General features: G+C 36.1%; 1 protein-coding gene across 1 annotated transcript; it reads right to left on the bottom strand.

Moving 5' to 3' along the window:
- Positions 1–2,388: 2,388 nt before the first annotated feature.
- LOC135715347 (mitochondrial glutamate carrier 1-like) lies at positions 2,389–23,800 on the bottom strand (the record flags this gene model as incomplete). The annotated part of the gene is made up of 3 exons (XM_065238667.1): positions 2,389–3,441; positions 19,181–19,321; positions 23,589–23,800. Coding segments are annotated over 3 exons (504 nt in total), but the record flags the coding sequence as incomplete, so codon positions are not given.
- Between the last annotated feature and the right edge of the window lie 676 nt (positions 23,801–24,476).

The raw sequence follows: 24,476 nt of genomic DNA, 5'->3' as shown, positions 1-24,476 counted from the left end.
CAAAATAATTAAAATATATTGAAAAAGAACCTAAAATATTGCATCCACTCAAAACCAATTGAAACATCGTATTATTGCACACACTTTGTAATGCACAAGATTACAAATTGGAAAACCTAAAATTAGTTCACGCTCGCTAGGGAAGAAAATACAATAAAAATAAACTTATTTTAGTCTGTTTATTTTTTAAATAATCGTTTCTTATTCTCTTGGTGTTTTAATTTTCCGTCGAAAATCACGGAACTTACCGCGAAACTACTCACATTTTGGTAGCTAACTCAGAACAAATTCTATTTAATTTTCATTCATATCAACCCGGTTCCCTGTTGTGTGTTTTGGTCAAGTTTGTTCGCCAAGTCTGGATGTTTTCCCAGAGACTTTTGCAAAGGCATAGATATAAATATTTTTTACTACTACACATTTTCTGTTCATTACTTTTTAGTATACATTGCATTTTCAATAAGAAAACAACACATTCCCATATATTTCCTTCGATATTTACTACCATTCTTCCGTGAGCGCGGAATGAAAGAAGTATCCGAGAGTGAACCGCGTGATTGAAATGAATACAAACGAATGTGATGACGCGACAGGAACGACTTCGTTTTGCGCACGCTCAGTAGATAGATAGAAGATTAATGTCGATTTTAAAGATTTCCTGCACAAACATGAAGGGCGATACAAGTAGATGCGAGAAATGAAAGTAGATTTTTCGTAGATTGCATGAGATTTTTCGAATTGCTAGATGAGATTTAGATGCATCGCACCTCGGATGTTTTACGTGCTTCTATAGTATCTACTTGAGGGTACAACTAACTTAGTTTTGGGTAGAAAATGTTGGGAAAATTCCATACGGATTGCACACAAGTAAATGAAAACTAGTTTGACCTGCTTGACTTACTTTGGCTTCCTGCACTATACTGCCGAGATGAGTGAAAAGAACTTACTTTTGGGTACTTATTTCTTACCGTGTAGCACCTCTTTAGGAAAATAATTTCAGTGAGTGGAGTCATCGTCCTTATGGTGGAAAAAATATAGAGGAAATCAGGAGAGGCTAGCACTACGTAACGGCGATGCTCCCACTTATCTTTACACACGTTTCTGACGAAAGTTGAACGTCTGTTCTCTATGCCTAAACTGACTAGAATTTGAGGCCCCTGCCCCTTTCACTGCTTGATACAGATACATCAGGTTACAGCAGTTCCACACAGATTCGCAAATCGTTTCGGATCGACCTTTTACGATTATGATGAAACTTTGCACAGTTGTTTGTTATTGCCCAACATGCCATTTTACATGTATGGTTCCCTACTTTTGCACACGACTAACACTATATAACATTAGGGCTTATGCGAAAATGATATGCATCAATAGAAAAATATATATCTAGGGAACGATTTGTTTGATCGAGATGGTGTCTTAGAAGTAGTTGCGGACAAGTATTATGCCTTCCAAGAAAAAATATACACTGTAAAAAATTATATACTTTTTACAAAAAAAAATCCAAATTATCTAAAAAAAAATAAAATTACTCAAATTGCATATTTTTGTTTTAAATTATTTTTTTATATTTATTTTGTAGTTTAATTTAATGCTTAAATTGCCTAATGTTATTATTTTTGAGATACTCGAAGGTTTAAATTCACTTATCGCATATTTTAAGAAATTTTCGCCCTTTTGAGATGTTTACTCAAATTGCATATCTTTTTTAAATATTTTTTATATTTATTTTGTAGCTTAGGTAAAGAAATACTTATTGACACTGTGTATTTGCTGGAAAAAATCATAATTAAAAAAGTTATGAATTATTGAAAAAAATAAGTATTTTCCAAAATACTACCGATAGTTATCGAATATCTTTGAAACAGTGTTAATATTAAAACACATTAAATTTACAACAAAAAAGCTCATAATGCCTAAATTGCCCAAAGTTGTTATTTTCGAGATACTCGTAGGTTAAAATTCACTTATCGCATAGTTTGAGCAATTTTCACTCTTTTCATATGTTATTCGTGAGTGTTCAATCTTGAAAGTATTTAAAAAAAACCGAATATGTAAAATGGCATGTTGGACAATAACAAACAACTGTGCAAAGTTTCAACATAATCGTAGAAGGTCGATCAAAAAATTTAAAAAAAAATCGTCATTTGAAATGGAACTGCTGGTTTGTACAAAATGAGTAGAAAGCAAGGAGATGGTACCCCTATCTTTACTAATAACAAGCAACCATAGCGGGCCAAGTCGCGGGCCCACTCTCTGGACCCACTTATATTGATATGTTTTCACGTTTTTATGCTGGGTACGAAATGCAGCGTGTCAGGCCCTCAGTAGAAAGGTATTTTTCTTTCAACATACATCTACTTGCTAGTGAGCTACAATTTTATTGTCAGCATAATCACATTTATGATGCCTGTAAGAACACATCTACATATATATATGGCTTATTCACATAACTAATTTATAACATTTATCGAGGAATTTACCAGTTAGCATACCTCGTAGTCATAGTCAATTACTTTGAAATACCAGTATCATTTTCGTTGAAATACCAATGCCAATAGCTTTGCTCTTATTTTGAAACAACATTTCTGAATATGAGCCTCATATGACCTAGCAATCAGATTTTGCTTCCAGACATAGATGAACAATTAATATTTCATAAGGGGACAAACAATGCATCATTTACTACACAATCATTAAAATGCTGTTTTGGGAATACGGTTCCTACTTAACTTAAGTCAGGTTCAACTTGAATCTGTTATCATCTTATTTTTTTATAAACTTAGTTTGATCGCATGTTTGTAAAGCCTGGGCAAGTTGAGGTTTACACGGGTTGGAACTAGTTCGAACCTGAATCAATCATAAATCCGCTATAGACCAAATATACTCTTGTATATTTCTTGAGGAATTGTGACGAGATAAGATGCAGATTTCATAATTTTGCACGGCAAGATATGAGTAGTTAATTAATTTGAAATTGAAAACTTTAGATGGACTTTTTTGTTCAAAACTAATGCATTTGTCATTACTGTTTGAAAGTGAAATCTCAAAATAAAATTTACTTGCGTGTCATTTAACATTTTTTCCACAATACAAATATTCCCATATTTCATCGTGCAACATTTTCCAAACTGCGTCTTTTCTATACCCTATCTAATGGTGAACACGGGATGCCTACAGCACAAACTACATGTGTGTAATTGTCGCTAGTTCATTGACTTTAGCGTTTACTTTCTATTATTTTTTTTACTAGCGATTTTGTGGCAAGGGTTATCTACTACATATGCGGTTTAAACTTTTGTTTGCTTGATTCCGAGAATTGATTCAGCTACACCAAGGAAGTATACCATCTGAGCGATGCCAAACAATGGAGCAATGACGATCATACGGCAAAGACCACCTTTGAAGAATGCTTTAGGCCCTTCGTTGACGAACGTTTTTCTGAAAAGAGAGAAATACGCAAAGTTAATAGATTTACAAGATAATTTTAATCTAACTATCAATAGTAGGGTTGGTTGGAAATGCTAACATGAAGCTTTAGTGTGATGATTTATTAGCTAGAGAATGATCTTTAGAAGAGGGTAGGTGGATAGTTCCGTTAGAGTACAGCAGTATGAAAATTGAATAGAAGTTGAAAATGAGCGAAGGGCCATTAAAGCGACAGTTTTTCAAGATAGACGCACATTTTTGCCTAGCCGTACGTTGGAGACATACTTCAAGTCCCCGCGTACATCGTACGGGCTAGGCAAAAATGTGCGTCTATCTTGAAAAACTGTCGCTTTAATGGCCCTTCGCTCATTTTCAACTTCTATTCAATTTTCATACTGCCGTACTCTAACGGAACTATCCACCTACCCTCTTCTAAAGATCATTCTCTAGCTAATAAATCATCACACTAAAGCTTCATGTTAGCATTTCCAACCAACTCTGAAAATCGTTAACTTCGCGTATGAAGTAACATAAAAAACACTTTGAATGTAACAACTCAAGGCGGGAGTAGCCGTCAACAATGCTGATGATGGTACAGCACGCAACAACCACCCTACTGCTTTCTCTCTGAGATGATCACGTTGGTCATGACGAGAGGAGCAACACAATAGTTGGGTAAAGAAGAACTGCATTATAACACACCATCGACTGGAAATGCTCTCACAACGTGGGGCTTTAGGTAGTGATGAAAACGTCGCTAGAACTATTCCACAGCCGCAGTCAGTTTATGAGCAACAAGAGGGACGCACATTTTTGCCTGTGGACTTGGAGACATACTTCAAGTCCCCGCGTACATCGTACGGGCTAGGCAAAAATGTGCGTCTATCTTGAAAAACTGTCGCTTTAATGGCCCTTCGCTCATTTTCAACTTCTATTCAATTTTCATACTGCCGTACTCTAACGGAACTATCCACCTACCCTCTTCTAAAGATCATTCTCTAGCTAATAAATCATCACACTAAAGCTTCATGTTAGCATTTCCAACCAACTCTGAAAATCGTTAACTTCGCGTATGAAGTAACATAAAAAACACTTTGAATGTATCAATAGTAATTCTCGGCTAACCACCTGTTCCTAATGATTTGGTGGAACCAGCGGTTTACTTCCCCTTCTAAGAATGATGTGACAGGAAATTTTTAATCCTTGAAAACTCCACCGACCATAATATACTGATGAGATGAACTGATTGAGATGCACTTCTTTAGTCACACGTTTAGCGAGTTTGTTCTGATCATCGATCGAGAGGGTTGGTGGTGGGTTGTGTTATTTTGTTTTCAACAGAATAGTGACTGCAATCGGTCAGCCATGCGGCTTTGGTTATACCCGTAGAGTAATAATATGTAGAGTGCTCACTCTTTCGGATCTCAAACAAATAAGCTCTGCCATTCCATTTTATGCCTCCTGGGCAGTTTAGCGCTGAATGGGTGAATCAAAATGGTGCACTGAACTAAAACTCGCAAACCCGACACATTTAGGATTTTTTTTGCTCTGTATTCTTGAAAACATAATACTTAATTAAATTTCTGTTGATGCCGTATTGTATTCATAATAGTTTTCAGCATTCTAGATTCAGATGTAGAGCCACCAAGTAGATTTTAAAGATTCACCACTGGCACCATGTTATCCTTTAAATATAACAACAAATATTTCACATATAAAATGAAAATTATAGTTTTGGTGCGATGATTTCGGAGATTCATGTCATCCCTAAATGCTACGCACCCAGTTTGATCTAATCCTCCACTCGACGTCTGTTCACAAATTACGTAACGCAAAAAAAAGCTGTTTTATACTACACCACCTTCCTCTTGTAACAGCTTGTAATCCGCATAAACGCGAACCATAACTTGATCTTCTCATTATTAAAGTGAATAAACCGAACTGTTTGTTGCTAAGATGATTTGGGTGGTCCTAAAATGATGAATGGGCTGCACGTGAGGAGACGTGATTTATAATTGATCGCGAGTATCGTGGTAAATACACTTTGACTTAGGTAACATTAGGGGGCCACCAAACGACGCATAATAACTTTTGACTCAAAAACCAGTATTTTTAGCATGAAAGCTAGCGATCTGCTTTGTATGATTAAAACCCTGCTTAATATGTTAAACATTTCTATTACTATGAGATTATATGTGTTTAATTGGAAATATCAATAACTTTTTGGTCATCAAAACAAAACTTTATTTTTCTCGGATCGGTGTGAATGTTACTTTCGACATGATGAAAATTTGCTCTTGATGTCAAATTACTATCATCCACACGGCGAATGAGAACGACTCAAATTTGAGTTTAGTTCACTCATAATCGCCAAAAGTGCAGGAACTCAGCGATGAGTTAATTTGCCTCATGTTTTCCCAGGTTTTTCCAGGGAAAAATTCCTGAATTTGAGAAAAGTAAAGATTGGATTCACTTAGTCTATTGGTACTATTTCGAGACCGAATAAAATTTTCGTCAATTTCCTCATTTTCCGGCAGATTTTTTAGGTTTTACTTAGCAAACAGCAAACAGCTACCAATGGTTGCATTTTTCATTTAAATATGATTTTTTTCTTCACAGTAACTTTTGACAAGGGTGTATAAAAAATTATATTATATTATATTTTTAGATTATATTTTTTCAAAAAATCATAACACGAAACTCTGGATCAACAATAGAAAAGGGCCCATCCGCATTTGTAAACAAACCGTTCCAAAGCCCTTTACTCACAAAGCGAAGGCTGACCACGCAAAACAACACCATCATCGGATAGGGGAAACTTCTACCTACACGATGATGGTGTTGGTTTGTGTGAGCGGCCTTCGAATTTGTGAGGAATGGGCTTTGGAACGGTTTGTTTACAAATGCTGATGGGCCCTTTTCTATTGTTGATCCAGAACATCTGAAAAGAAATTGTAGGTACACTGAAACAAAATACATTGGTAAAAATACTATATTGCTGGTTTAAATTAAATACCCTCACCAATAGATTTGTGCAGAAAACAATTTAATTAAATTTTACTATTATATCTATCAAAATTACTATCCTTTTTTACCAAGCATAGTAGTTTTGCCAGAATTATAGTAAGTTTGTAAACATTCATAGTCAACAATACTGAATTCATAGTAGATTTAACGGTAATAAGCATGGTTATATTGAGAATAAGTGTTTTCTGCAAAATAGTATTCCTAACTATGGTCCTTGTTTCAGTGTAGTTAAATTATCTTTAAGAAAAAAATGCACTGAAATAAAAAAAAAAACTTAGTAAATTAATAATAATAAAACGTAAAATGTTGATTATCTCAAATTTCTCCATTTTTCTGCAATAACTTTATTCGTAAGTTCAGTCGATCTCAAGTTAATTCGAATTAATAATAATAGGAATAATAATTTTCAACATTTTATATCATTTTCAAATATTAGTTGTGATATTCAGCAGCAGCAGATATGTTTTCCATGAATGTATATTACAATACAAACAATTCATTCTCAGATATGGTAGCTGTCAGACTTACCCGTTTATATTTAGACGCAGCGGAAGAGAAACAAGTTTATAAGTATATACTCCTAATATAGACCTACCCAAATTATAAACAAACATTAGGGCCATTTTTCAGTCCTCTATTGGTTGGTTACAATTAAACCTGTGTTTGAGATAAATTCTCTGGGTACCATAGAGATCTCCTAGTACAATCTCACCAACACTAAAGCCCAACGTCTATATATGATAAAAGAAAAATACCTCTGGATAATTCTTTGAAAATTTGTAGTAGATGCCGTCTTCAAGTTTATCGTTTGCCATCACACAAAACGCTTTCGAATGACGGAATTCAACAAGCTTCTACCAGTGGTGTACGCTCAATAGCACTCGTAGATATCGAGAGTGAATCCATTGTGAATATCATCCCATCGGCTCTTGTTAATAGAATCCGTTTGTTCCATAATATTGAGACATTCAACCAAGGCATCATGGGTATCCATCCATGTATCACCGATTACGACAAAGAGGTCAAGAAGTGCGTGTTATCCTCAACAGAAAAGGTTATTTTGGACATTTCAAAGCTAGACACAGTAGCAGTTCTGCTGTTTATCTCAAAATTATTAGATTTTTTAAAGTCGCAAATAACAGTTCAAAAGTGTAAGAGCAGCATCGCAATACAAAAACATTAAAAAAATTACTAGTTTTTGTGGATTTAAAGATAAGCATAATGTAGAAATTGAATGGCATTTTTTTTGCAACTTTACACGGCAAAGGTCCTTGTGATGCAATTGGAGGTACCCTTAAGAGAATGGAAACCAGAGCAGTTTAGCTAGGTAACACGAGCACCCTATAACGAACCCCAAAAACTGTATGACTGTATAGTCGTAAAGATGATCTTCAAACAAAAAAATCATTTTGTTATGTTTGATCCGATATTTAAGAAAGTGAAATCAATTAATTATATGATTTGAGTAGTAGCTATACTGAAGATCCGAGAGATGTCGCCCCTTCAGTGGTAGGAAAGTCATTTTTGCAGTATGGAGAATATCAGAAAATCCACGATTTGTGACTAAACATGCTTTCACAGAAGGAAACAAATAAACGAGTGTTTACCGTATCACCATAGTAATGTACTCGTGCAATTTTTGTGCATCTAAAACTGCCCATAAAGTGGATAATGAATAAAAACTGAAAATTTCCATGCATTTTCAAATGGTTTCCTACCATTCCCATACATTCGAAGTGACTGGCCCTCTGGATGTGGATGATGTCAAAAACAACAAAACATGATTAATTCCTGAAACTCGAAAATATCATTGCTATATTCCAGTTTCAAACAACCAAATTGCAGAAAAAATAGTTCTTACGATACACCCAAAATATTCAATGTATTCAAATAATATGAGTTGTAAATAAATAAATAATGTTTCTAATCTCACCAATACAAATCTTAAATTTGACAACATCAACGTGTTTTTCTTCAGCTGCATCTAAATAGAAACGGATAAGTATGACAGATGCCATATCTGAGAATGAATTATTTGTTTTTTTTTTATATTTAATATCATGAAAAAAAAACATCTCGTTGCTGGACATAACGACTGACATTTTAAAATGGTATAAAATGTTGAAAATTATTACTACTATTATTAATAATTCTCATTAACTTGAGAATGACTGGCCTTAGGAAAAAAGTTATTATGAGCAAATTTATTGAAAATTAGACGAAAAGAAAAAATACTCAAATAAATTGTTAATTTATGATGCAATTTCATAAACTTTAAAAATTAACAAAAAGTAAAAAAAATACATAGATTTTTTTAAGTAAGTTACCAGCCTAAACTCTTCACCAAGTTTTATAACATTTCTTCACTTTTCTTGATAAAAAATGTATAAAGATTGAAGTGATCCTGTTTTGAGATAATCAACGTTTTATGTTATTTAAATATCAATTTACTAAGTTTATTATTTCAATGTATTTTTTTTTTGTAAACATAATTTAACTACCTACAACTTCTTTTCAAATGTCATCTTGATCAGATCAATAGTTTTCATTTTATGATGTTTTGAAAAAATAATCATTTTTTTAATACGCCCTTTTTAAAAGTAACTGTGTAGAAAAAAATCATATTTGAATGAAAAATGCACAACCATTGTTTGCAGCGAAAATGTAAGCAATGTTTTATTCAAATCGGAAGGGGTCAAGATACAATTGACATATTTTTTTAACGCAATATCGAAATATTAAGAAATGTCAGATCGAAGCATCGATGCACTTAAATGTATCAGGCAATTAGTATGACATTTGAAATGCATTTCAATTTCGTAATTGGCTGTGATAGCTTTAAGATTTTTAAAGTGCACGTCACAGTTGCTACTCCGTTACTGATCAGAACTACAGGTATACCTCGATAAAATGTAACTGTCACTTTTGACTTCCATCGGCAATATCTCGCTAAAAACAGTTGAATCATATACATTATTATTACCAATAGATTGGAGATTATCTCACCTGTCCGATGTTGTTATTACTTTCCTTGTTTGAATGATCGTTTGCTATAAATCGGCGGTGGAAGTGACAGTGACAATAGTGACAGTTACGTTATATCAAGGTATACCTGTAGTGAATTTGTAATTGCAATTGTAATTATAATTTTATAATTTACCGGACCCGACTCTGGCCGACCACTTTCCGCCAATCTAAACTTGGCTAGGTGATGACCTACCAAGCCTAAGCGTTAACACAAGTCAGACCGTATAGCATGCCACATGTCCAAAATTTTGTAACACGTTCATCGTAATGTCTAAATTATTGTTCCTTATTGTTTCCGCTGTATAAGACGTCTGTAAATGTATAAAAAGCCCTCATCTTTGGATATTAGCCATGCCCATCCTATACATCTTTTATAGCATTCATGTGTTAACTCAAAAGAAAATTCTCTATGCATAAAATTACCCACTCACTTCAAGCTGAACATTGTATTAGGTCCTAACTAACATTGATAGATGCCCCGTAACGTGGGTAGATCTCCTTTTCATGGCATGTTACGGGTTGTAAGATCAGTAATCAAAGGAACACATTTTAGTCCTTATTACTTTTTATGCCTTGATGTTAGTGACAAGACTCGGCTTTGTCCACCGAGAATGATCTTGAAACAAGAAAAAAATGAGTTAATTAGTCTTCATCTATGTAATTCCTAATCTTCTATTCGTCGTATCCTAGGTTGAAGTGATTAAGACTAGGGTTCTGATGCATGGTCATTATCGGTGTCATTCCTTAATTTTGTTGCTAAGGAACCCAATTTTGACTGCGCACCTTTCGAAAGTGTTTCAACACTTCGGAGGGTATAAATAGCGGGACCTTTCAATTAGAGTCGGATCCTTGCGATAAATGCAAGAATGACAACTGTAAAAAATCGGATACTTCATCATTTCTCAATAGTGATGGAGTAATACGACATGCACTATGGGACACGGGATTACTACAATATATCAAATTACTGGTCGCAGTGGTGTTAGGTCCCGAACAGAGGAAAAAAATACATTGACAGATTCTCTTCGTCGACTTTCTCTTTTTATTCCCACGGCCATGTAAAGACATTCCCAGGTATTTTCAGCACACATCTCGAAGCTTGAAGCGAAGAAAGAGCTCGACACAATCGGTGTTGATGTTGGCTCGCTTACAACTTTCTTTGCAAAAAAAAAAAAGTGTTTTTGAAAGAAATTGATCGAAAGTGTACCAAAAGTGCTTCTGAACGTGTTTCGCAGTTGGGTGTGATGAAATTCGTAAATTCGCGGTTTATTTTCAGTGAAAATTCCGTATCACAAAAGTGCTCACCGAGTTCCCTTTTTTTGCCGTTCGACGACGACGGGTTTGCGAGAGAAAAATAAGCATCGGGAATGTGCTCCCGGATGTATTGATTTGGTGAGTACGTTCCAGTTGAAGATTATTATTATACATTTCTCGATTGCATTTTCGAGGAGACGTCCGGAGAGCTTTGAGACTTAGGCGTTGTTGCTTTTGCGGGCAGACGCGTTGGTCACCGGTAAGGGCCAGTAAGTGCTGCCAGCAGATGAATCAAGAGGTATTCGAAACAGAATTGGTAAGAAATGTCGAATCGAACAAACCGATTTAATACAGTTGAACAAATTTCAAAACTATATACGTGCCAGATTTGGAAATAATATTTTTTGAATCTTGAAGTGTGTTTATGATACCATTATCCATTTGAAAAAGGTAGAGTGAAAATGCGGGGCTTATTGTAAGTAAAAGTGACCTCGGAGTGGTCGTGAATTACCAGGCATTCTAAAATGGGTCACTGGAGCTGCAATAGAGTTAACACCTTCTAACTCCCGGACTAAACCTGCCTTAATTTAAGGGTAATAAAAAGCAGTTTTCTTCCATAATAACACTGCCGGACAGTGGGGGTTAGATTGTACACACACACACACACACATCTCGAAGCTTGAAGCAAAATTTTTTTTTGCTACCGTAAAATTTTTGGATTTTGCGTTGTTCTGGATTTTTTAACAGTAAAGTGATATTGGTAACGAACGGATACTTGAATTTCCTTAATCGAGTTCCACAGTGTGCGGATTGTGGGGTATTTCAAGACCACATTCGTATTTCAAGGCCACAAACCGGATTACCCCGTGAAGCGAATTGTCTACAATTGCTACTTCCCCTCTAACACATCAGGCCAGCTTGTTGGGTTCGCTTGGCCTGATTTGATGATTTCGTTCCATTTTGTCCTTTATAATATTTTCATACTTAATTTCCGAGTACTACTATTAGTGATACTACAAACATTTCCATCTAATTAAATACGCGTCAATCAAGCAATCAAGCAGCTTGATTCAAAGTTCTAGTACATCGTTAATGATTCCCACATTGAAATGTATTGGAGCGGGGCTTATGGTATACGAAAATAGCTTCGGAAAGCTTGCGTTCTTGAAATGGGCTTTTGGAGTTGCGATAGAGCTGTCACCTTTGTGAAAATCTGCCGATATTAATTATGGGCAAATCACCCACGACGCAGTTTATCAATGTCCAACTTACCCGTGCAGCAGCTTGAATTCAAATGACCTTTCACTAACTGTCAGGAAATGTGTATGAAAGTTCATGACCTACCTAGTTATTATCCATCTCACGGCGAATGAGAACGACTCAAATTAGAGTTAAGTTCACTCATAATCGCCAAAAGTGCAGGAACTCAGCGATGAGTAAAATTTGTCTCATAGTTTCCTGTGGAAAACCTAAAAAATCTGCCGGAAAATGAGGAAATTGACGAAAATTTTATTCAGTCTCGGAGTAGTACCAATAGACTGAGTGAATCCAATCTTTACTTTTCTCAAATTCGGAAATTTTTCCCTGGAAAATCCTGGAAAAACATGGGAAAACATGAGGCAAATGAGTTCCATGAGTTCCTGCACTTTTGGCGATTATGAGTGAACTAAACTCAAATTTGAGTCGTTCTCATTCGCCGTGCTCATATCTTCCCTCTCCTTCGGTATAAAAGTTTTAAATGTTTTTTTTTTTTTCAAACAATAACTAATGTTAATGAATCACTGAATGCTGTCAGTTTTAATTTCACTAATATCATGGCGCCACCCACCTTTCTATTGGCATAATGTTAATACAAAAATGTATGGAGAGTTGATTTTATTTCCATATTTTTTTATTTTTTTAGCGTAGTCAGAGAAAACAGTAGTATGGAACTAGATCACAGTATCTGCTGTTCGACTCAGACAATTTCTGCAGCAAAACCTCAACGCGATCATTGTTGGACACAGGGGTTGAAACGGTTGATGTTTTTTACTACACTCGCTTCGTTGTCGTGCGCGACAGTCTGTTTGTATTCATACACTCATGCTCTGCATACAACACAAATGGTAGAATAACATTCGAGCAAAAAGAAAATTATCAAATAACTATCATATGCAAGGGGTATTCAACTCTACACACCTCAATCTGTACCGAGAACTTTATCTGTGCCGAAACTGTGGCAAGCGTTGGGTCGAGTGTGCCGTTGGGTCAATTGTGGCAATCAAACTGTCGATCTCAGTATCCCATGAGTTTGGCAACCCTGCAGTTATGACTTTTGAGATTGTTTGTTTACATTGCCCAGTTCTTATGGATAGTTAAACGAGCTATATCTGTGTATATTGCATAGTATATACGAGGGTAATAACTGTGCCTGTCCTGTTAAAGAGTAAAACGTGCATCAAATAACACGAATGTGAGTTTTTCCTTGTACAACATTCATTCCTCTTGCTTTAAAGATGATAAGATTGGTAAGCGCGAGATCGTCGGCCACTGCTGGAACTGTTAGTCAGTATCCGCTGACCGTTGCCAACCATTAAGTTCAACTCCTCCACGAAAAGGAGAAGGGTGAGTGATGGTAGAAGCTATCCATCCAGGACAAGAAATTTCTTTACTTCTCATTCTGATAGACGTTTGCCGAAACCTGTACTTATGACCCACCCGGGAAGTGGAAAATGTACCTCTACATTATCATCATGGTACTCGGACAATGCTACAACCTAGGAATCAAGAAGGATTCGACCTAAAATTCCCACTGGCGATAGTAGAAGCAGCAATAGACCTTCAGTTACTTCCTAGTATTAGCCTTAACTTTTGGGTACTGAATTCATCTATGTATGCTAAATAAACAGGAGATCCTGGAAATTACTGAGATTGTTCAATAACAACACAAAAATAAATAGTGCTGCTCTTCTTCATTCTCATGGCTCTCAACTATTTACTTTTAATCCGTTTATCCTCATCGTCCATCAAATAATTTCCAGCAGCATGCAAATGTGTATCTCTTTGTATTTGCTTGTTGTTCCTTCATAACTTTCATCCTTACCTGGTTTTGCCGGAATTGCATACTTATACCCTGGCGGTTCCGATCGCGTTTATAAATACCGCGATTCAGATTGGCTCCGTCGAGGGCTCCGATACTTCCGGTGTGGTTACCTTCACAATTCTGTTAACAGCATTAAGAAGGACTCACTCGTTTTCTAAGAACGGCCATCCTGGTCGCGTTCTCTCCTGTGGCTTTTCTACGGCGAGGAGACGATTTTTTCAAATCCGTCTTCACTCGCATTCAGAACGGCCGTCCCGGGCGCGTTCTTATCCTGTGGCAGTGCCACCACGAGAAGAAGATTTTTTTTATTCAAATCCGTCCTCACTCGTTTTCTCAGAACGGCCATCCTGATCGCGTTCTCTCCTGTGGCTTTGCCACGGCGAGAAGACGAGTTTTGCAAATCCGTCCTCACTCGCATTCAGAACGGCCGTCCCGGGCGCGTTCTTATCCTGTGGCAGTGCCACCACGAGGAGAAGATTTTTTTTTATTCAAATCCGTCCTCACTCGTTTTATCAGAACGGCCGTCCCGGTTGCGTTCTCTCCTGTGGCTTTGCCACGACGAGGAGACGATTTTTGCAAATCCGTCCTCACTCGCATTCAGAACGGCGTTCAGAAGTCGCGTTCTTATCCTATTTTCCTTGCAAGTGGGTGATTTGCCCTTTTATTACCTATCGGGGATCTCCAAGATTCCAGGTTCGCCGTCCTGTCACGGTCGCCAGAAATGTGAAAATCTGCCGATATTAATTATGGGCATATCACCTACGACGCAGCTTATCAATGTCCACTTACCCGTGCAGCAGCTTGAATCCAAATGACCTTTCACCAACTGTCAGGAAATGTGTATGAAAGGTCATGACCTACCTAGTTATTATCCATCTCATAACCTTTTAACCCCCGGATTTAAGCTTCTTGTAATTATTTATATAAAATATGGTTGCAGGAGGATTCTATCCATAATGTCACTGCCAGCCGGTGGGAGTTAGATTATAAATACACACATCAAAGATCGATAAAACAAGCTTATATCTAGCCTCTAATGCGACGAACACAACAAGAAACGGTTGTGTGGTCAGGTTATTAACTTTAGCGTTAGCGTTGTTATGATATACTTCGTAGATTGGATACTAGCGACACTCACGTCTCGTCTGAAATTCTCAGTTAGACTACTTTCAGGAATAATGCTGGGTTCCAATCTAAACAAGAGTAACAGAAGCATGACTGTTGATATTCCCGGCCACGCCCATCTTTACCATAACTAGGGATATGGAAGGAAATGTTGATGTAGTACTTACTTAACGAGAGGCCACCGACTTAGCGACACCCTCATAAGTGCTACGGAGTTGGAGGGTTGGGTAGGGTATTCGGTTTGGATTCACCTCAAGTTGGCGATGCAACCAAAAGGATGTATTGTTTATTTGTAGTTTATTTAATCTCTCAATACTCGGCTATCGAAAGAACATATTTATTTTGTTTAGTGATCATGAATGTTAAGAGTCATGACGGAGAGCTTGGGATTAAACCCATGATTTTCTGCTCAGTAAGCAGAAACGATCCCTCCAGGGTCATCGAGCATCTCAGAACCATAACGCTTCGCGACAATACAGGACTACGTTTTCGCTTGATATGCAAATAGCTTCCGAGGTTAATGTTCAATATCAAATATACAAATGATGATGGCGATTTATAGTGCTGTGGAAGAGATTGGGGTTGAATCCATGATTTCTGCTCAGTAAGCAAAATCGATCCCTCCACGGTCATCGAGCATCTCATAATCCACAGCGCTTCGCTTAAAAGTACGAATACATGGATAAATTATCTGTTATTGAATAAGTATTATTTACGATAATTACATGAAAGAAATAAAACAACTATAAACAAGCGTCGGACACACAAAACCCGTCAAATCCACTTGCAGCCACAATCAACGATTCTACGAATCGCGAGCGCTCACGAATCATAAAACCGCTGACTGCGACACTCTGAAAGCGAAACTGACAGGCTCTATGCGTCAAACACCCGCCCTCCAATCTCTTCCCGCATCCAACAACACAAATCCCCATTACAACATCTAACGAATTCAAAACTCCGAAAATCACTCATCTATAGCAAGTGAGTGGAAGCAACCCTGCATGCAACCATTCTTCATGATACACTTTTTTTCTGCCTATCTTTCTATTAGGCCTGTGGACATGCGTTAGCTTCGAAACTTCTAACCAAACTAGGAAAATTTTCAGATCACAAAAAAAAACTTTCAAAGGTTATTACAAGTAAAATAAATATTGATTATTTTACGCAAAAACGAGCAAGTAATATTAAATCTAATACGATACAATATGCTAATGCTAATTGACTGTAACAAAAATAATATGCTAAACTATAATAAAATATTCATAAAATTATATGCAAAATTTACTAGAAGATCATTACTTTATTGTTGAGAAGTTTCTAATAAGCCCTCCCAGTTCCTCTGTATACAGAACAAATCTGATACTATAATCAGAATTGCTCAGTCTGCATGAAGCAGCCGATTTGATTTCATCAAGGAAGTTCTATTAACAACCAAGAATTAATCGTTTGAATCGTACCGAAAAGTTCAGCTGTTCAGATTTCGGTAAAAATTACCGAAGTCGGCGATAATTTCTAAGTGTGTTGATTACTGAAAACTTAGCTGTGTGTTAGGATTTAATCTATGAGGAAGAGGTGACAGTTGGCTTCTATCTCTATCTCTATTCAGGGCTGGTAGTGCTGATGTGATAGTAGTGACTTTAGTGACTAAAATTACGGAAATAGTGACCAAATAGTGACTTGTAAATACTGAATAAGAAACTATTTATATGGTTACTTAGAAATTCAAATACAGTTTGATATGTCATGGAGCTTAAAATCAAATATCATAAATTCCTCTAATTTAATCGAATTTCACAACGGAATCTCCTGTGAAGAGCATTTGAAGTGAAAAAAATTTCGCTATGAAAGTTTGACAGATAAAATGAGGGGTTAGTGGATTTTCCTATGTTTCGAGGGGTGAATCGATTAGCTTGGGACCGAAGATAGTACCAGAGCTGAGCCAAAAAGTTGAGGACCTTCTAGTCACACAGGACACATGATTAGTTAAAGCATATTATTTTCGATTTTTAATTGATTCTTCTAGGAACTCCCTGAAGGCTCCTTCCATAAATACATGCTTAGAATTTCCATGCAATTAACCTCAGATATTTCATAAATTTCTGCTTAGAATAATATTGGACTTCTCCCTTGCATTCAATTCGTATTCTCCTCAGAATCCCCATAGTATTTCCTCAGAATTCTCACAACAAACATCCATAACAAACTTTGAAACTCTTCTCAGAATTCCTTTGGGATTGAATCCTCAAAATTCGATTAAATTGGAATTCTTCTCGGAATTTATTTCGAACTCTTTATAATTCTCTTGGAAGTATCGTCACAAATCACCCCAGAATTCTTTTAGAACTATCCGCAGAGACCATCTTTGGAGTTCACGGGATTTTCATGGAAGAGCCCCCTTAAGCAAAATTCCAGAGCTAATTTTGAATTCTTATTAGAATTGGACCTATAATCCTCATCCAATCATCATAGAATTCTTCTCAGAACTCTCAATTATATTAGAATTATTTCCAAAATTGTTTCGTCTCTAATAACTTAAACAATAATCAAACGCAACGCTCGTATGTGTTAAGCCAAGTTTAACTATATAGGTAAACCTGGCTTAATATTTAAGCGGAGAAGAAGAAATCGGTCCTCAGAGCACTTAATTTTACATAAGACTTTCGTAGTCTGTACTTCGGTATTCTTCTCTGATATATCTTGGTGTTATTCCTAGAATTCTTTAAAATTATCTTAAAATTTACTTTGGATTTTTTAAAGTTCTTGATCATCCTTGAAAGACGTTTGAAAATCTATCACAGACAAATACCTTTGGAAAGTTTCCAAGGTTTACAATTTATTTTCTGGTAAAGGTGGTATATTTTCCCCGATTTTTAATCGAAATGATGTTCTAAAGTTTTGCGGTTCACTGGTCACCCTGGTTAAAATTTTCAATTTTTAACAGATATGTACATTTTGTTAAGACTAAGTGCCAAGTACTCAATTTAAACATTTTTTTTTATATTTTTAAATTTCATTTTAATTTAGTAGTGAAAAAGTGACTTTAGTGACTATTTTTAGGGAAATAGTGACTTTAGTGACTTTTTGGTGTAAAAAGTGGCTTTTTAGTGACTGGCTTCAAAATAGTGACCAAGTTACTAAAAAGTGACCTGCTACCAGCCCTGCTATCTTTATCTTACGCACATGAAATCGGCCAATCAGGAGGTGGTTCACGTTTGACAGAAAAGTAGTTCATTTTCGCCCCCGTATTGTCACCTCTTCTCTTAGCATTTAATGCATTATTGAAATTTCAAACTAATTATCTTCGCCCCAAATAAAAAAATAAACGAGAAAATAAATTCAATCAATCGTCTTTTCGTCGAGTTGCGTATGTTTCGGTTAGAGAACACTTAATTTTACATGAAATGTTTGTTTACGTTCCATAATTTACGTCAAAGATGGATTACGTCCATAAAATTAGTTATCTTTAAGTGTGTAGATTTATTGAAAGTAGCTGAATGTTCGGAATTTTTTGTGATTTACAGTTCGAAAACTGTAAACAAATACCGAACAAATACAGAACTGGGAACATTCCCAACTATTTTCAGCAAACAAGATTGATGAAAGAAGCTATTATCTAGCTTCTAATACGACAAACACGACATGAAGCGGTTCTGTATCCAAGTTATTAGCGAAAGAGAAAGTCGATGAAAAGAATCGACCTAATGCTTCGTTCAGTTTGAATTGTTGTTAAGTCTTCTTTTTCGTCTTTCTCGCATTTCAAACTTATTACTTATCGCATATTAGCTTATTGCGTGCTCTCAACTTAGTTTTCTAGATGTACTACCACAGTTATTATTGAGAGCTGGCATCGAACTGTTTTTGCATTAGTACAATCATACTCTATGTTATTTTATTTTTAGATCAGGATTCATTGTGGTAAGTGATGCGATCAGTAAAGTGGGGATATAATGAGGTATAATAAAAAAATGCAAGGAAGAGAACGGGCCTGGGATTGAACTCTCAACCTTCTGCTCAGTAAGCAGAAACAGTAACCACTAACCTACCGAGTCTCGTAAGTGATATTTTTAAATAATTATGTCAAACAAAAACTGAACTTTGGTTCCTTAAAGCTATTCGATTGAGCCTGGACAAATGAACAAAAAATAAAAAAATAAAATAAATAAGGGATAAGAATTCCAAAAAGAAATAACCACTAACGATTGATTTTGTTCGATAAAATGAAGCAATACTCACTTGACGCAATCAGCCACGCCGTTGAATTGCATTTCACCTTCGGCTTTCTTCAGCACTTGAAGTCTAGTTTTGACAACATCAAAAGGATTAACAGACAGTGCAGCTAACGATCCAGCAGCACATCCACTTAAAAACGAGCACCTTTGGGAAAGAAGATTAACATTTTGTTTTTAGTTATGTTTTTTCCTGGATTTCTTTTTCCGTTGATCTGGAACCCCATTAAAAATGGTCAATCCTCAAAACTGATCCTAGAGTTCCACGGTTTTTTTTGGAAAGGATTTGAAACTTTGATATAAGAAATAATTTGGGATCGTGGCATAAACATGGACCCGGATGGCCATGGGGCCGTCCTCTGGTAGGTCTGGAAAATCCGTAAGAGATGTCAATCAATGAAACTGATCCTATGGCTCTGCAGTTTTTTCAAAAAAATTACGAACTGTGATATAACAAATAATTTGGGGTCGTGACATAAACATGTACCTGAATGGCCATGGGTCAACATCCATAAAATGGTCAATCCATAAAACTTGTCCAAGAGTCACACTTTTTTTTTTACACCACGTGGAACTGTGAACCCGGAAGACCATGCTGAGATATATGAATCAATTTTAGGTCGTGACACAAACATGGACTTGAATGGCCATTATACCGCCCTCCGGAAGATCCGGAACATCCTTAAAAGTGGTTCATCCATGAAACTGTGAACACCCCTTGTTTTTTCGAAAACTCTTGGAACTGTGATAAAAGATAGAATTTAAGGTCATGGCATAAACATGAATCCAGATGGCCATGAGACTGTCCTCCGAAAGATCCGGAACATCCATAATTTGGTAAATCTGTGAAACTGATCCTACACGCTTAAACAGGGACCCTGAGTTCGGTAAAAAAAAACTACCGTCTTAGATCGGTAATCCTAAAAATTACAGATGTTTCGGTATTTTCTCACTCTATTGCTGAAAACTGTAAATAAAATTACCGAATTTCAGTGATTTCATTTCAATTCGACGAAAACGGTTAAAAAATTACCGGCAGGTCTGTAAATCAGCTTCATCACTGACTTCGGTGAAATATTTTACTGAAGTTTCGGTAAACAAAGCGTTCCATTACCGAGTTCGGTAGCTTTCACAGCGAGAAACGACAAATCCGCCGTAATGTGTTTTCGAAAAAAAAGTTTGTAAGTGGAAACTGTCATGAAAAACAAAAAGTGAAATGCAACGCCAAAAGACGAGCGAATCGTAGATATTTTCCGTAAGTAATGATATTTCGTTATCTAAATAAACACCCATTGTTACAGGTGGCCGATGTTGTTGCTTGTTTTTTTTCTGTCGGTCGCAAGTTCCAGGCTATGTTACCGGACTGCACCGACATATCAATGACCACATAAAAAAGAGAAATTTTATACCGGCAGCAATTTTCATCATTTCATCATTTCTACAGTTTCATCATTTTTACAGATGTTCCGGATCTTCCGGAGGACGGTCAAATGGCCAACTATGTCCATTTTTATGTCACGATCTCAAATTCTATTTTATATCACAGTTCCAAATGTTTTCAAAAAAAACCGCGGAGCTCTAGGATCAGTTTCTTAGATTGATCAATTTAACATGTGTTCCAGAGGACCGTTCCGTTGTCTCCAGGATCCATATTAAGGGACCATGACTGTATTCTGACTAATTATGAACATGTGTGCCCATTAATCTAAATTAAAGATCTTAAGGCACTTGCAAAACCCATAAACACACCTTTAAAAAAAACGTGTAACGACTCTTTCCACTTAAAAAAAAGTAGACGATCATAAGATTTCTAGAGGTACCTACCACCATTTTTGAAATTCATCAAGAAATGGCTAAGCTATGCCATTGCAAACTTGCCGTTACACGCTTTTCGGAAGCATCGTATTCGGAGTGTTAAGTAAAGAGTATATCTTCTATAACAAGTAAACTTGTATGTTCCTGCTCGCAGCTCTCGACAACGACAGCTTCTGTGGATTCCGAGGCACCGAACAGTTTTCGGTGAAAACCATCCGTTACAAAGATGCCTCAGAAGACTACATGAAGTAAACTATCATTTCGAATATAATGTGACGAGAAATAGGTTTAAGAATCTAGTAAGATGGTTATGTTCTTTTTTTACAAGTATGTACAGCATAGCTGAAGACGTAGACATATGAATTAAAAAACAAATTTGGATTCACGGCATTTTCCCATTTTTTTTCGGGAGAAAAAAATCCAGATTCGATCTCAGTTTCTAGATTTTCCTGGTAGAGTTGCCAGATCCACTACACAGCAAAAAAAAAGTAATATGCCTCAACGTAATGACGCTAACGTATCAAGAAACTAGATGTAATTGTGAGAAATATATGCAAATTAACACCAATTTGATGTAATGTTTTATCGCTCTTCGAATTACACAAAAACAAAACGACTATTTTTCATTCCGTCATATGTGTGTAATATTCACATATAAATAACATAATTATTACACAGAAACAGCTTCACACAGGTCATTCAACAAATAGTTGTGTAATATTACACTAATATTATGCGATATGACAGATAATTACTGCGCGATATTAAATCTCGCAACATTGTCAGGTTTTTCGCACTGATGCGGATCGACCTGACGTTCAAGACGACGAACCACCATTGTTATTCCAGTGTTCGGTTCGGTGACTCAATGGTTGCTCCTTAAAGACGGAGACAAATTTGTAGGTAGCTCCTGAAATACCGGACGACAAAATAATAGTGGAAACGGATAGCCCCTGGTGCAAAATTTGACCATCGCATACTGGTTCAAAGTTTATCCATACAAAATTTCCAGCCATCCAAAAAAGGAGAAATGGTGCAAAGATATGTTTTTTTCTGGATGATGTGAGGCCGCCATGATCAGCAACATCATTAATAAAAAAATTATGGGGTATTAAAATATTTTTCCTATTTGTAGGCAAGTACAAGAAGTGATTATTCCAGTGCTCAGTCCCGTGCCTCATCATTTTTTGTCCTTTGATTTGTTTTCGATGCTGAGCACCAATGCTACCGACACCATCTGTCTTTTGAACATTTTTCTCGTCACTTTTGCCTAAGCAAGGTCGTCAAGGGGAAGCAGACCGCTCCGAAAAAAAATTACGTTTTGATTTTTCTAAAAATATTGAAAAAAAGTATCAAAAATCTAAAAAAATCACATTTTTTCTAATTTTTTAAAGAAAATTCACGTGCAAAAACATGTTTTATAAGTCATTATGGCATAAAGTTGGACTCAAAAAACCACAAAACATCAACTTTTCGGTTTTTCTGAGAGTCCAATTTTTTTTCATGATGGGATAGAAAAAATTTTTTTGCATGTAATTTTTGACAAAAATCTAAGGAAGAAACTGATTTTCTTGGATTTTTGATAATTTTTCCCAATATTTTTAGAAAAATAAAAACGTACCGAAAATATTTTTTTTATTTTTGGGCCGGTGAGCTTCCCCTTAATATCATTTTTTTTTTTTTTTTTAAGTCCCGCCTCTTACCCCTACAAAGGTTTGAGCTGGACGATTTATCTTTAAGATAATTGAATATGACATTTTAACCAGGTTGGCAAACAAAATCGAACTGGTTTCAGTTACAGATATAGATTCCCTCTAAAGTTTACAGTTGCTTCACAGCGATATAAATGTGGAAAAGCTCAGGCGTCCACCTCTTAGTTCGCCTTTTTGTCCACCTAAAATATTCATAAGTATTACAAGCAATCAAGAGTTAATGAACAATCAACAAAGCATCCTATTACACTAGTAACCCCGCAATTTGATGCTATCATAATTTTCAGCAATGTCAGGAATGCTCACGAACCCCCAACATTTGCCAGAAAACTTACTACTAACTCAAAGTATCTTCCAAATAAGCTTCAAAATTGCATTTTTTTTTATCAAATGTTAAATTCAGTCCTCTATATCCGTAATACGCGCGCGAGGCTCAAACCTTTGTAGACTACTTTTTTTTTAATTAATCTACTATAAAATCATATATTAAAATATATTAATCTTGCTCAGTGACTGAGTAAAATTGTATTGCAATTTAATTTTCCCTCGCGGAAATTTCTGTGAGGGAGAAAGAGATTGCTAGCCAGTGAGTAACATTGAACGGCCGTGTACATCGTTTTGCCATTACGCCCAATTGTGTACATCGTTTCGTGTACGTCAAATTTATTACATCGGTTTTTTGTATTGCATCAAAGGCCCTCGAGTACATCGCTCATCGTTATATTACACAACCGATGGATTGACCTATGTGCAGCTGTTTCGATGTAATATTCAACAACTTTTTTTTGCTGTGTAGTTTCATCTAAATTTTATTTAAGCATAGAGCTTCTGAACGGGCTTATAAGTATATCTATTTGATGTTAAGTTTGATGTAGGTTAAAAACTCACCAAAAAACTGCTTCACCGGAGCCATCCGCCTTTCGTGGACCAAGATCATTAAGTGTTGCGAACAATGGGAAGTACACAACCGAGAATGAAACATCACGTAGCATAGTGGCACCTGTGCCCTTGTATAGTCCTGTAATTCCCTTTGTTCTAATTAACTCTAACGCAATTTGAGTTGCCGACGTTTTGGGTACAGTCTTGCCTGCTTCTTTGGCCTATAAATAAAAGAGATACCTTATTACTGGAATAGTAGCGTTACGTTCACACATTAAAAAAAAATAAAATAAATATTAAGAAATCATAAATCTATTACGCGATTACTGACCAACGTGCATTTATGGAAATCAATTTGTGTAGGTATCTAAAGGTTATCTCCAGGATGTCATACAAAAATTGAATATTCTTATATTTTGTCATGCTTGTTGTGACATTGCAAAAAAAATAGGAATTATTTATCTGCTTCTGGCTATGCTCATGGATTACTTGTCAATAGAATGGATTTTGTGAGAAAGTTGCTGAGTACAAACTCTTTGAAGTGCTATTTAATTCGGCCCTAGCTTGACGGCCTTGGTGGGGAGCGTTTTAACCATATACACTCAGGTCTTTTTTTACACGGGGGATACGTACCGTGTAAAAAAAAACCGTGTGAAAAAAACCTACGAGATTTTGACTTTTCACATGCTTAAATGTTTTAAAAAATCAGATTTTGATGCCATTTGTAATTATAGCATGCTATGGTCCATACAGACATATTTTAAAAATTTCTGTATTTACACCAAAAATCGTGATTTTTTTTCTTCTAAGAATGCCATTCGATTACCTATAGCTTGAAACGGATAATGTGATTGGAATCAAGTCGATATGTTGTACCGTTGTCGAGAAATCGTTAAA

This window comes from Ochlerotatus camptorhynchus, unplaced genomic scaffold, assembly GCF_037179485.1.
Source record: "Ochlerotatus camptorhynchus isolate MF236.1 unplaced genomic scaffold, CSIRO-AGI_Acam_v1.1 ptg000865l, whole genome shotgun sequence".
NCBI lineage: Eukaryota > Metazoa > Arthropoda > Insecta > Diptera > Culicidae > Ochlerotatus > Ochlerotatus camptorhynchus.
Note: the sequence above shows the minus strand (reverse complement) of the source record. Positions and strands in the feature narration are given on the sequence as shown.